General features: G+C 47.2%; 1 protein-coding gene across 1 annotated transcript; it reads left to right on the forward strand.

Annotated features, from left to right (window-relative positions):
- The first annotated feature begins 915 nt into the window (after nt 1-915).
- LOC117861375 (calcium-transporting ATPase 2, plasma membrane-type) lies at nt 916-6,253 on the forward strand. The gene is made up of 6 exons (XM_034744914.2): nt 916-1,490; nt 1,574-3,528; nt 3,610-3,768; nt 4,022-4,193; nt 4,443-4,741; nt 5,184-6,253. Exons 1-6 carry the CDS (start codon nt 1,259-1,261, stop codon nt 5,430-5,432), a joined length of 3,066 nt encoding a protein of 1,021 aa, XP_034600805.1. The 5' UTR covers nt 916-1,258; the 3' UTR covers nt 5,433-6,253.
- The last annotated feature ends 7,443 nt before the right edge of the window (nt 6,254-13,696 follow it).

Consider the following 13,696-nt stretch of genomic DNA (forward strand, 5'->3'; position numbering starts at 1 on the left):
TCGAACATAAAAAAAATGTGTTGATCCCTGGCCTCATGTCGTGAAGAGAGCATGTGCCAGATCGTCTGTGTTGATCCTTGGCAACTCCAACAGCATGGCTATTTTTTTTCCTTCATTTAACTATCTAACCAACTTTGTCATTTGGCCAGCGTGGGATCCATATTTGTCATTTGGTCAGCGTGGGGCAATATTTTGCAAGTCGGATAGGTTGGTCTTTCGGTTAGCGTGATTTTCAAGTGGATTTATCAAATTTTAAGGCCTGTTTAGTTCCCCCAAACTCCCAACTTTGACACTATGCAAAAAGAAGATTCTCATCATATCAAACTTGCGGTACATGCATGGAGTACTAAATGTAGACGAAATCAAAAACTAATTGCACAGTTTTGTTGTACTTTGCGAGACGAATCTTTTGAGCCTAATTAGTCAATATTTGGACAATAATGCACAAATACAAACGAAACGTTACAGTGTGCTACAGTGCTAGCACAGTGATTTTGGACACCAAAATCAGGCAGCTAAATGATGCCTTAACTTAGAAAAGGGATATGATTGCGTTGTTGGAGTTGCTCAAACAGGAGCAGATCCTTTGGCCTTCAGCCATCATCCACAGTTGTACACATTGCAAGCTGCAACGAGACGACGCGGCAGACATTGTTGCTGCTGACATGCTGTCCCGTGTGTGTGGAGAGAATGTTGTCGGTGCGCAGAGTTTCGGGCGATTCGTTCTAATGGCTGCGCGGCCCGGGCCCACAGACCCTCACCAAGCCGGCAGCCCATCCACCGTGGAGCGATCCACGCACGATACGGGCCGTGCAATCACAATATTCTACGTGGGTTCCGGCCCAAATGGTAAGCCCAGCAATCAGCCGAGCGGCCCGCTTCCCCAAAGTCCGGCAGCGTGCCGCTCGCCGTGACACGCGCGCGAGCCAACGGCCGGCGAAGGCGCGAAGCAGCGGCACCGATCCGTGGCCTCGGCGCCCCGCCCACTTCGCGGCGGGATTGCAAGAGCGGACGAGGAGGTGCCACTCGCTCTCCCCTCCCGTCTCGTGCGGATCCCCGAACAAACCATCACACCAGCTAGCCACGCCACCACCACCACCACCCTCCCTCCTCCGCTCCACTCACACCGATAGCTTCCATGAAACCACCACCGGTTCACGGGCGCGTGTTCTGATCCGTCGCCCCTCCAGGAAAGAGCTTGGGGCGGAGGAAGAGGAGCTTGGTTTGCCTAGCTGCGGTAGAAAGGAAGCCAGTCGAGATGGAGAGCTACCTGAAGGAGAACTTTGGGGGCGTGAAGGCGAAGCACTCGTCGGACGAGGCGCTGGGCCGATGGCGCAGCGTCGTCGGCGTCGTCAAGAACCCCACGCGGCGGTTCCGCTTCACCGCCAACCTCGACAAGCGCTCCGAGGCCGCCGCCATGAAGCGCTCCAACCAGGAGAAGCTCCGCGTCGCCGTCCTCGTCTCCAAGGCCGCGCTCCAGTTCATCCACGGTATACACACATTTCGTCCATCAACCTCCCCTTGCCAGATAACCTTGTAGATCACCGAGCAAGAATCCTCCCAATTTTTGCAGGCCTCCCGCCGCAGGCCGACTACGCGGTCCCCGCCGACGTCGCGGCGGCGGGCTTCGGCGTGTGCGCGGAGGAGCTGAGCTCCGTCGTGGAGAGCCACGACGTGAAGCGCCTCAAGTCCCACGGCGGGGTGGAGGGCGTCGTGTCCAAGCTCTCCACATCGGCGTCCGACGGCCTCCCGGCGTCGGCGCGCAAGCTGGCCACGCGCCAGGAGCTCTTCGGCGTCAACCGGTTCGCGGAGGCCGAGCCCCGCAGCTTCTGGGTCTTCGTGTGGGAGGCGCTCCAGGACATGACGCTCATGATCCTCGCCGCCTGCGCGCTCGTCTCCCTCCTCGTCGGCGTCGCCACCGAGGGCTGGCCCCACGGCGCGCACGACGGGCTCGGCATCGTCGCCAGCATCCTCCTCGTCGTCTTCGTCACCGCCACCAGCGACTACCGCCAGTCGCTGCAGTTCAAGGACCTCGACAAGGAGAAGAAGAAGATCACCGTGCAGGTCACCCGGGGCGGGTACCGGCAGAAGCTCTCGATCTACGACCTCCTCGTCGGCGACATCGTCCACCTCTCCATTGGAGATCAGGTGCCTGCCGACGGGCTGTTTGTGTCCGGGTTCTCGCTGCTCATCAACGAGTCGAGCCTCACTGGCGAGAGCGAGCCCGTCGCCGTCAACGCTGAGAACCCGTTCCTGCTGTCGGGGACCAAGGTGCAGGACGGCTCGTGCAAGATGCTCGTCACCACCGTCGGCATGAGGACGCAGTGGGGCAAGCTGATGGCCACCCTCAGCGAGGGCGGCGACGACGAGACGCCGCTGCAGGTCAAGCTCAACGGCGTCGCCACCATCATCGGCAAGATCGGCCTCATCTTCGCCGTCGTCACGTTCGCCGTGCTCACCCAGGCCCTATTCTGGCGCAAGGTCTCCGACGGCTCCTACTTCAGCTGGACCGGGGATGACGCGCTGGAGCTGCTCGAGTTCTTCGCCATCGCCGTCACCATCGTCGTCGTCGCCGTCCCCGAGGGCCTGCCGCTCGCCGTCACGCTCAGCCTCGCGTTCGCCATGAAGAAGATGATGAACGACAAGGCGCTCGTCCGCCACCTCGCCGCCTGCGAGACCATGGGATCCGCCACCTCCATCTGCAGCGACAAGACCGGCACGCTCACCACCAACCACATGACCGTCGTCAAGGCCTGCATATGCGGCAAGGTCAAGGACGTGGGCAGCTCGTCGGCGGAGACCAAGACCTTGACCTCCGACCTGCCGAGCTCCGTCGTGGCGATGCTCCTGCAGTCCATCTTCAACAACACCGGCGGCGACGTCGTCGTCAACCAGGACGGCAAGCGCGAGATACTGGGCACGCCCACCGAGACCGCCATCCTGGAGTTCGGGCTGTCGCTGGGCGGTGACTTCTCCACCGTCCGCAAGGCGAGCACCCTCATCAAGGTCGAGCCGTTCAACTCGGCGAAGAAGAGGATGGGGGTGGTCATCCAGCTCCCCGGCGGCGCTCTGCGAGCTCACTGCAAGGGCGCGTCAGAGATCATCCTGGCATCGTGCACCAAGTACATGGACGAGCACGGCAACGTCGTCGAGCTTGACGGCGCAACCGTGGATCACCTAAAGGCCACCATTGACAGCTTCGCCAACGAGGCGCTTCGCACGCTGTGCCTTGCCTACATCGACGTCGACGAGGGGTTCTCGGCAAACGATCAGATTCCAATGGATGGGTACACCTGCATTGGCATTGTGGGGATCAAGGACCCTGTCCGTCCTGGCGTCAAGGAATCGGTCGCCATCTGCAGGTCAGCAGGCATCACCGTCAGAATGGTTACGGGTGACAACATCAACACGGCCAAGGCGATTGCGCGGGAATGCGGCATTTTGACTGAAGGTGGCGTTGCCATTGAAGGACCAGACTTCAGAGTCAAGAGTGAAGAAGAATTACAGGAACTGATACCGAAAATACAGGTGAGTTGGTCGACGTGCTAGTTACCTTTGCCTACCATTTCTGAGGTCATCTGTCAATGTGCTCTGATTTTCATGAGTCAGGTGATGGCAAGGTCTTCGCCACTTGACAAGCACACATTGGTCAAGCATCTTCGGACTACATTTGATGAAGTTGTCGCGGTGACTGGTGATGGCACAAATGATGCACCTGCACTTCATGAAGCTGATATTGGGCTTGCAATGGGCATTGCTGGAACTGAGGTACTACTATATTTATCTCATTTTCATAAATTAAATGCTAGAATTTATTTTTTAAAAGTATGACAAATATTGAGTTTATGCAAAGTAGCAATGTAATTGGTAGCTATAATTTTCAGCATGTTTTTTCTTGCACTATTCTTTTGACATCAGTGTAACATCTATAAGAAGAGTAATACTATGAGTTGAACTATCATCCACTCTCCAAAAAAAATCCATACGCAGCTCCAATATGATTCCTTATCTTTGTGTGAAGGTCGCAAAAGAGAGTGCCGATGTTATCATTCTTGATGACAACTTCTCCACTATAGTCACTGTTGCTAAATGGGGTCGATCAGTGTACATCAATATTCAGAAGTTTGTGCAGTTTCAGCTGACAGTAAATGTGGTTGCTCTCATTGTAAACTTCTCCTCGGCTTGCTTGATAGGTACTTTTCGGAAAGCTGATTTTTTTTCTTTTACAATTTTTTTTTGCCACAATGCAAGTTTATCTATGATATAAATACCAGAATGGTCCCTATTTATTTGCAACAATATTTCGTATAATCATAATTTGTGTCATTATACTAATATAGCAAATCTTTGAACTTCCTAAGTTTTTTAAACGAATTGAACTCCTAATCTGTTTGTTCCGTAAGTTGTTTCTCACTGTTCTTGTACTCTGCGTGTTCATGAAGGGAGTGCTCCTCTTACTGCTGTGCAATTGCTCTGGGTCAACATGATCATGGACACACTAGGCGCATTAGCATTGGCCACAGAACCTCCAAACAATGAGCTGATGAAGAGAACTCCGGTTGGGAGGAAAGGAAACTTCATCAGCAACATCATGTGGAGGAACATCATGGGACAGGCCATCTACCAGTTCCTTGTGATCTGGTATCTGCAGGCTGAAGGGAAATGGCTCTTCGGAATCAAGGGTGACAACTCCGATCTAGTCTTGAACACAATCATCTTCAACTGCTTCGTATTCTGCCAGGTAATGTGGCGTAAGTTCTTCTTGCATTTGTTTTTTTCTGTATTTGGCCATATATATATAAGGCCCGTTGGATTTACTTCGTGTTTCTTGCTGGAATTATGGCATTAGTTTCCTTACGAATAACTAACAAGGTTTCAGCAAAATACTAAGCTACAATAATTGAGATTACTTGGTGCAAAGAACTTAATATCAGAAAAATATAGGATTATTCCACAGAATCCCTACTAAGAAAGGCTTAAAGCAGTACTTTGATACTTTCCACCGTCAAAAAAATGTATGATTAGTTGATCTGGCAAAGTATGATTAGTTGATTACTAGAAGTTTCAAATGTTCGCAAATACTGAATTTTTATCGAATATGCAAGAGAATACGCAAGAGAATAAGCAAATTTTCATTCAATTTTATCGTGCAGAGCTCAAGTAAATTTTTCTGAACTGTGCAGGTTTTCAATGAGGTGAGCTCAAGGGAGATGGAGAGGATAAACGTCTTCGAGGGCATCCTAGACAACAACGTGTTCGCCGCCGTCCTCGGCAGCACCGTGGTCTTCCAGTTCATCATCATCCAGTTCCTCGGCAGCTTCGCGAACACGACCCCTCTCACGTTCACGCAGTGGATCACCTCCATCTTCATCGGCTTCATAGGCATGCCGATCGCCGCCGCGGTGAAGATGGTCCCGGTCGATTCCGTGTAGGAAACACAGCTAGTTCCTGTCAAAATTCAGAAACTGAAGCCCGGCAATTTTGGCCGTTGCCATTTGCATAACATAGCTTGCTTTCCCTGTGTAATGCATTTAGGTGAGTCACTGAAAATTTACATTGCTTTTGATATAGAGGTTGAGCCAGGGTAACGGGCCTGATTATTCGAAGTGTTGATGTTGAATAGGATCATGTAGCTTTTGGTATTTCAATTTTTTTCCCCCTGTGTTTCCTTTGGAACTCTGGAATTGTATATGGCTCGAGATGTTTACACCAACGAGTTCATTTGTGGATTCTACAATCGGAGCATGAACTTGCTGCTGTTTTCCCGTCACAAGCCCCATTAGCAACTGGAGCAAGCTCTGCGCGCCGCCCGTCCGCGGCCTGTGCGCCGCCGTGCCACCAGGCCGCTGCTCCGTGCGGTGCCCGCGGGCGCGGGCTGCTCGCCGGGAACGCGTTCGCTACCCCCCGTATCCATGCATTTCAGTTCATCCGCAGCCAAACCGAGACCCAAAAAACCTGAGAAAATTCATGGAGGCCGAGGGCTCAACTGAGAATCACCGTGCCAGGTTTCAGATCCAGACTCGATCCACACCAGGGGAACAAAACCATGGAGCTCATTCGTTTCTCCTGTTTTCAGTCTTCCTTTTGCCATTCCTTTTTCTGAACCTCGCAGTCGCTCCTGTTCCTAGTTCAGTCTGTTCACCTCGCCGGATCGCTCGCCGTCCATGGTCTCGAACTCGAAGTCTCGAACGCCAGAGACAACGACGCAACCGTTCAGGATCCACTCACACCGACGGGCCGGAGCGCGCGTGTCGCTGGCCGATCATGCCGGGGGCGCAAGTACAGCGGCAGACAGGCGGCGCCGGTCTGGGGGGTGCTGTGGGCTGTGGCCACGCCCTCTTGTCACGGGAATATTCATCCCGTTTGGGACCGCGGTCACTCCCTCTAAACTGTTATTACAGAAGAACAAAAGAACAAAAGATGTTCTACTGGGCAAGCACTGCAAGACAAAGCTAAGTGTCTATCAGATCCTGTGCTTTTCCAAACATCATTCAGACTGCAACAAGGAGAGGCGAAGCTTTAATTTTTGTGTCTCCTCGTCCAGCCGGCGTCGCTCCTCCTCCTTGCTCAATATCGCCATCTCTGCATGAATGAAATTATACGATATATGCCTACGTTAGGAGGGGTCACCACTACATTATTAAAAACAAAATCGTTTCTTAATAGCCATAAGTTCCAGCTTATGCAGCTGAAGAGAAAGACATAGAATGATCTGGTTTTGTTATCCATCCCATCTAACACTGCACCCTCTCTTGAAAATCTTCAACTGTTTTTGTGTCTACTGCCATTCAAAAACATCTTTGCAAAAGCACCAGACAAATTGTGCCATGGCACATTCAAATATTATATGATCTGTGCTTTCTAGCCTCCAACACATTTTGCACTCGATATCCCCAGGCCAATTACGTTTAGCTAGATGTTCCGCAGACTGAATTTTGTCATTGCACACTTGCCACATGAAGATCTTTATCTTTAGTGGAACATTGGAGGTGCGGTGAGCTGAGGCCTGCAGATGCAGATTCAGCTAGTACCTCCGTGGATTTATGTGGATGAGTAGTAAAATGGGTTTATAGCACATCAACGGAGCTTCAATTGCGAGTAATTGATGTAGAATTTAACAACGATGATGAATTTTGACCAAGGGCGGAGGGTAGCTTTGAGGTCAGGGAAGAGAGGAACGCACGAAGAAGCCTAGTGCACCAGCCAGGTGAGGAAGAAGATAAGCCTCGACTAATAAAAAATAAGAAAAATAGAAAAATAGAGAGATGACAGGGCCACAAATAATTATTTTATTAAATTTTGTGTTTCACAAACTTCAAAACATTGATAAAATCATCTTTTGCTCATACTCATCAACCAAATGAGCTATCATTAGCCACAAGGGTATATAGGTCATTTTACAATCTGAACACATAATCACCCACAAGTAATTAGGGTTGTCAAACTTCCAGCAGATTTTCAGAAATCCAAATTCTCAAACAATCAGATTCTCACGTAAGCTCAAACAAACAGAGCCATTCTCATGTAAGCTCAAAGGGCCATTTTCTTTCGCGTCCCCTCGCCGCTGGGGGAGCCCGGAGTCCCGTCGCCATCAGGGACGACGTGCCTGCAGCCGCGGCGGCCTGCCGGGGATCTCTCCTCCGGTCACGCGTCTGCATGATTCGCGAGTGAAATGTTCGGCGGACCACCACGCGGGCACAGCCATCAATCATAGGGCTCGCAACCGCAACGATCAACAGCGGATTCTTGCATCGAGTGTATCTCATCTCTGCATGTTTAAAACCTATGCAAATCATTGATGTGTGCCAGTTGCATTGTCTTGATTCTTTTGCTCAGTCACAATCAGTCTGCTCCTTTTCAATTCAAAAAAATAAACAATCAGTCTGCTACTGTGTAGAATCCCTGCCTTCTTTTGCTGAAATTGTAGGGTGAACTGAAGACTGAAGAGATCACTGTGTTTTCTGTTCGTGCATGTAGGCCGCCCCTTATCCATTACTACTCGCACTGTCGGCTGAGCCTATCTTTCAGTCAAACGACTATTACCCGCTTGGGAAAGCTGCAGGCGTGTGTAAAAGAGCTTTTTCCGCGCCTGCCCTCAAGGCTTTTTTCCTTCTCCGCGCCAAACTGCACACTGGCACGTACGAAAGCGAGGTCGGTTCGTTGTCAAAGCGCGAGTGTGTGAGACATGACGGGGATGATGAAAGAGCTATGGAAGCCTTGGCTTTTCGTTCATCGCCACGGCGCTGCTGATGAAGTGCTGATGGAGACGGCCGTGGTGGACGGCAGGAAGTCAATGTGGTCTCTGTTGAAAGCCATGAGAAACTTTTGAGCTACAGCTTCGACAAGATGTGTGTATACTTTGTACTGCAAACTGGAAAGCAATGATTGATCCATCTGTCAAAACCAACCCAACTAAATTCTACGACAAGACAGGCCAAGATGGTCAAAATTTGCACAAACGACACGTTCTGAGAGCGAGAGAGAAAGATCGATTGGGACTGAAATGGAGCACGTTGGAGTGTTGGACTAGACTATCCCGGCCTAAACCGAGTAATAGTGTAAACGCTATAAGGGCAAGCAAAGAAAGGTTTCCAGGTCTCAGGTCTGCAACCCCTAGCTAGGACGCTACCGATTTTCCTGCGGCGGTGTCAGTAGCGCAGCAGATCCTGAACCTGAAGTCAAAACCGGCAGCGCAAGAACGCAGGGTACGCATCGTAATCGGTTAAACAAAGGCGGTCGAGACGGCGACGCCATCGTTACGCCTTAATTACTAGTTAATGCCGATCCACGTTTCGTGCTGCATATGCTACGGCCTACGGGGTCTCTGCACTTTGTATATAGTTTCTCCTCGCGAGCTTGGTCGGGGGAGTGCGCGAATCCCGAGGACAGCAAGGCTATTGTTGCAGTACTTAGTCTGGTTGCATAATAGTGCTCGTGTGATTTTTTTATTCTTCTTGGGCTTAAGTAGGAATTTAGTCTAAGCTAATATCTCTTTGGAAGACATTTCAGAAGCATATGTAGGTTGCTGAATTTGTTGAACAACCTAACCAAATTCATGTCCTTTAATGCTTTTTTTAAAAAAAAGAATAATTAGTTGCTATAGTAGTGGTGTGTTCAAAAGGAATATGTAGTTGCTGCATTTCAGAAGACTATTTTGGTACAGAACAAGTTCACTGAGTGCATTGAGCCAAAGAAGTTCTAAGTTGCGTACAATTCAGGTAAGTTGAGTGAATTGACCGGTCAAAAAGAGCCTACATGGGGTAACAGGAAAAGGGAAGTATGAACAGTGCTGATGTCAACCTGTCACTGACAGGGATGTGATGCAACATAAGAAGGGCAAAGGAATAGTCTATATATACGCACATTATTATGTGGTTGTTAGGGCACAAACAAGTTTTAGGTGTATAGCTGTACGCCATCAACGCATTCAAACACAAACAAGAAGAATATTGGCTAAAAAAGACCTCATATAAGCTACATGAATAATTCTAAAAACTGGCTCTCATCAGCAAATCACTGCTCAATCATAGCAGCTATCCATCCCCCAACAGAAGGCGAAGTGCTGGGATGGTCCATTGGACAAGACCGGAGAGTCTCAAGACTGCACGCAAAAAGGCACCTAAAAGACAAAAAGTACTTGCACATAATGTTTGCTCAATGATTCTTTGCAGGAACAAGACGTATCAAGTTGGCACTGCAAAAATGTGTTCAGTACTGCTCTGTAGATAGATCTTGTTCTGCACGAGAAATGCTTGGCACTGAAAAATGAATGGAGAATCAGGAATTATATATGTGCATGCAGTACACAGTAACTGCATTGCATCACAAATCTAAACAAACAAGATAGAGTAGGAAGAAGAGAAGAGGCTTTGATCAACAGTTTTCTGACGTTCAAGCTTTGATTGAAAACGGACAATATCATGGTGATGTTGATGTTTGGTCTTATATGTGGGGCAATCCAAACTTCTCAGCAGCTAAAGCCTAGAAGTCCTTAATTGGTATCAGGAATGTCAATCCCATGATCCAGTGGCTGTGGAAATCAAAGTGTGAAATAAAGCATAAAGTTTTCTTCTGGTTGGTTCTCAAGGATCGGGTAAATACAAGGGATTTCCTACGTCGGAAAGGCATGACCCTGGAATCCTACACTTGTGACTTATGTATTCTTCAGAGGACAGAAACGGTTGCTCACCTCTTCCTACGGTGCAATTTTGCAAGGGCTTGTTGGGTGTCTATTGGGATCACGGTGATATCTACAATGTCAATCTTGCAAATCCTCAAGAGAATTAAACGGCAACTGAACGTATCTTTTGCCATGGAAATAATTATCCTAATGACTTGGTGCATCTGGACAACAAGGACTGACAGGATCTTTAATGATATCAATCCTATGATAGAGGATTGCCGAAACAAGTTCATAACTGAATTCGCTCTTCTACTTCACAGAGCAAAGCATAGTCTTTTGCCCCAAATGGAGAGCTGGCTTGAAGCCCTGTAATTTTCCCTTTTTGGTTTCTCTCTTAGTTGTTTTCTCTTCTGTTTGCCTGTTTATTTATTTGTAACACACTTGTATTCCCTATTTTATTTATATAATCAGTAGGGGCTTGCCCCTCCTGTTTTCTTCAAAAAAAAAAAAGAAGAGAAGAGGCAGGGTTTAGGATTTCGCAAGCTAATCACTCAAGAATATTGCATCAATATCTAAAAAATGCATATCGAAAAAAATTAGACTTGTAAAATGTAACATTGCACTTGATTGAGCTCCACATATTGCTAAATCATGACTTTATACATAGATATAGAGAATCCATAGGACCATTTCGATCTCCAGTGATCGATATATAATATTCTTGAAACAGTAAAAGACAAAGCTACAAATAGTTTGAAGAAAGAAGCTAAAGGAACAACAAAAGCAGCAACAATCACCAAGGAGAGGAAAGCGAAAACGACTCTGAATTGAGAAAAATGCCTGGCTTTCCCGCATGCCAAAATCCGTATCGTGAATCACGGCTTCTTCTTCGCCAGAACTCTCTCCTCAATCCGTCGAGCCGCTGGTTCGCACGACGAGCTCCATGGCTTTGCTCCGAAGAACTGAGAAGGCGAGGAAGAAGAAGAGGTCACCGGAGCGACGGCCTCTCCGGGACGGGGAGCGAGGAACGGCGGCGGTAGAGAAGAGACGGCAGGTCGCAAGAGTTGGTGGCAGCATTGGCGTCCTCCTCATCCTTCTTCTTCTTCTTCATGTCCTGGTGAGTCTGCTGCTAACTCAGAAAGCACCGAGAAAGCGTGTGTGTTAGAGAGGGATAGAGAGGGAAGGGAAGGTTTCTTTGCACTAGAGGCCAGTGCGCGGTAGATTATAATACTAGAGGTTTTTAAACACACAACGTAGCGAGTTAGCAAGGGCTCACACCAGGATCTTCTGTGGGTGCATACATGTGGCACACCTGAACATTTACACGATCCGCTCATTCAAAGCTTAAACCATGAACAGAAGACGTACTCACGTACAACATAGCATATCGGTAGTTTCGTCCTTTGCCTAACATCTAGGATCAATATATATAGGCCATGTTTGGATTAGGTAGAGATTATGAAAATCTGGTTTATGGCTTATGGATGGTTAAAAGTTGGATTATAAAAACTGGCTAGTAAAAAATTGGACTTTTTTTTGGAGCCTTGGTTTGTAGGCTGATTGCGGGATTATAGAAAGCTAAATGGTTAGATTATTATTGGATGGACTATAAATTGTCCTATTTAGATCAGATAGAGTTTACAAAAACAGTTTTTATAAACTCTAGTCAATCCAAATAGAGCTTACAAAAACAGTTTTTATAAACTCTAGTCAATCCAAATAGAGCTTTAAAAACCTGACTCGAGACACTGAAACTGAAATGGTAGTTCTACCGATTCATGTAAAAAGATCAACTATAATTACCAAATTTAGACATTTGACAATAAATACCGAGTCATTGACTCATAACTTGTACTAGTAAATTGATAATTTTAAAAATATTGTCAAACCTGTCATGGTTCATTCATTGCATGAACAAAATTATTTGACTCAAAAGTCAAATTTCCAACTCTAATTGTTTGTGTAGGATAAATCTTTAATTGTTTGTGTAGGATAAATCTTGCTTGTTTGCATTCTCCTAGGACGGAGTGGAAGACGTACAGATGCAGAAGATCTAAGTTCATAAAGAGAGATAAGGAAGAAGATTGTTCCCACAAGTAGCTAACCGAAGAACGGAGCTCTAAGGCTTTGGTTTGTTGATCAAAGAGATGGAAGTGGTCCAAAAGTGAAAAAACAGTGCCTTTTTTCCACGCTCACACATGGGCCCATTCTTCCATCTTTCCTACACAGTGAAAGGAGGCATGAAGTCACGAAGTTCTCTTTTGCCGTTAGGCTTAGCAATTAGCAGCGGTGACTTTTGTTTTGCCCTTCAAATCTCTGTTTAGGAAAAGCTAGCGTTCATGGAACAATAGGCATGTGCTGTTGACCATGACATCCACCTTGCATGTGGGGTCAAGCACCAGCCAGTAATTTTGGAAGAATAACATGTGTAAAACCCAGCCATTTTATATTTTCCTCTGAAAGCACCACCTTGTTTCATAGGTTTCGCACGGCAGTCTGAGTTTCTGAGCATGTCAAAGTTATGAGAAAATATCATATCATCCAATCATTCTTCTATACTACTTTTAAAAAAAATTTCATCTATGCTTCATCAATCCAATAAAGATGTCATCAAAATTTTATAAATATAGATTAACTACCAATCACATGTATCTATATATGTCCAAATATTATGCAATCATTTTTGGATTCTCTAGGGTTGCTCTCAAGCAGGGATGAAGCTAGAAAATTATCAAAGAGGGGGCCAAATAATGGTATCCTTGTAACAAAACAGCACAAACACCTAAACATTCAACAAAATTACTTTGTATATACATCTGTATATAAGGTTATAGATGAGCCATAAGGGGGCCATGGCTCCCCTTGGTCCCCCTACTGGCTACGCCTCTGCTCTCAAGAGATCTAACCCTTGCTTTTGACTTGAATACGACTATTCGAATTATGGAATAGCCGAACTAACGATATCTAAAATAGTGCTAAATAGTGCTAGCCACATATAGGAATCTATGGTAGTGTTGGTGACAACTCCAAATGGTAAAGTATTATAAGGTCACGTATAAAAGAGGGTTGAAGAGGTGGCAATGCTTACACATGATAAAGAAAAAAGCAGAGAACTTTTATATATATAGTTGTCGTGGATCTTAATGTTATGATTTAACGATAAAAAATGTGGATACTTTCTTCTTTAGGAGAAAAGACATGGAAAAACATTGTGCAGCATTAACAAACAAGAGGTTGCAAAATTGCTCAAGATAGAAAGGATTATCTCTCTTCAACAGCTAAATTGGGTCCACATCACTATGTTCACCATGCTCACCCTCACTTGAAAGAGTATTGCAATTTGCAAGGGACTCCTGACGTAAATTGAAAAGGAACGATAAGCATTTCAGACCTCCATTCCACAACTACGAATGAGGAGGAGGGCAGCGGCAAAGCCCAAGGCAGAGTTATCAGGCCCCTGGTCCACCGTGCACCGCACCACGCGCGGCACAGGTGACACCGTGACAGGCCCGCCTACGGCCACGGCCGCTTTGACCTCCGACGCCGGGGGCCACCCGCCACTCCCTCGCCTCT

This window comes from Setaria viridis, chromosome 6, assembly GCF_005286985.2.
Source record: "Setaria viridis chromosome 6, Setaria_viridis_v4.0, whole genome shotgun sequence".
Classification (NCBI taxonomy): Eukaryota; Viridiplantae; Streptophyta; class Magnoliopsida; order Poales; family Poaceae; genus Setaria; species Setaria viridis.

What these genes read in the sequence shown, in the direction of transcription:
- LOC117861375 (XM_034744914.2), top strand. Translation starts at nt 1,259, where the DNA reads ATGGAGAGCTACCTGAAGGAGAACTTTGGGGGCGTGAAGGCGAAGCAC. An exon ending in CTCCTCGGCTTGCTTGATAG is followed by an intron (nt 4,194 to 4,442) that starts GTACTTTTCGGA and finishes GTGTTCATGAAG; the next exon opens with GGAGTGCTCCTCTTACTGCT. An exon ending in ACTGCTTCGTATTCTGCCAG is followed by an intron (nt 4,742 to 5,183) that starts GTAATGTGGCGT and finishes TGAACTGTGCAG; the next exon opens with GTTTTCAATGAGGTGAGCTC.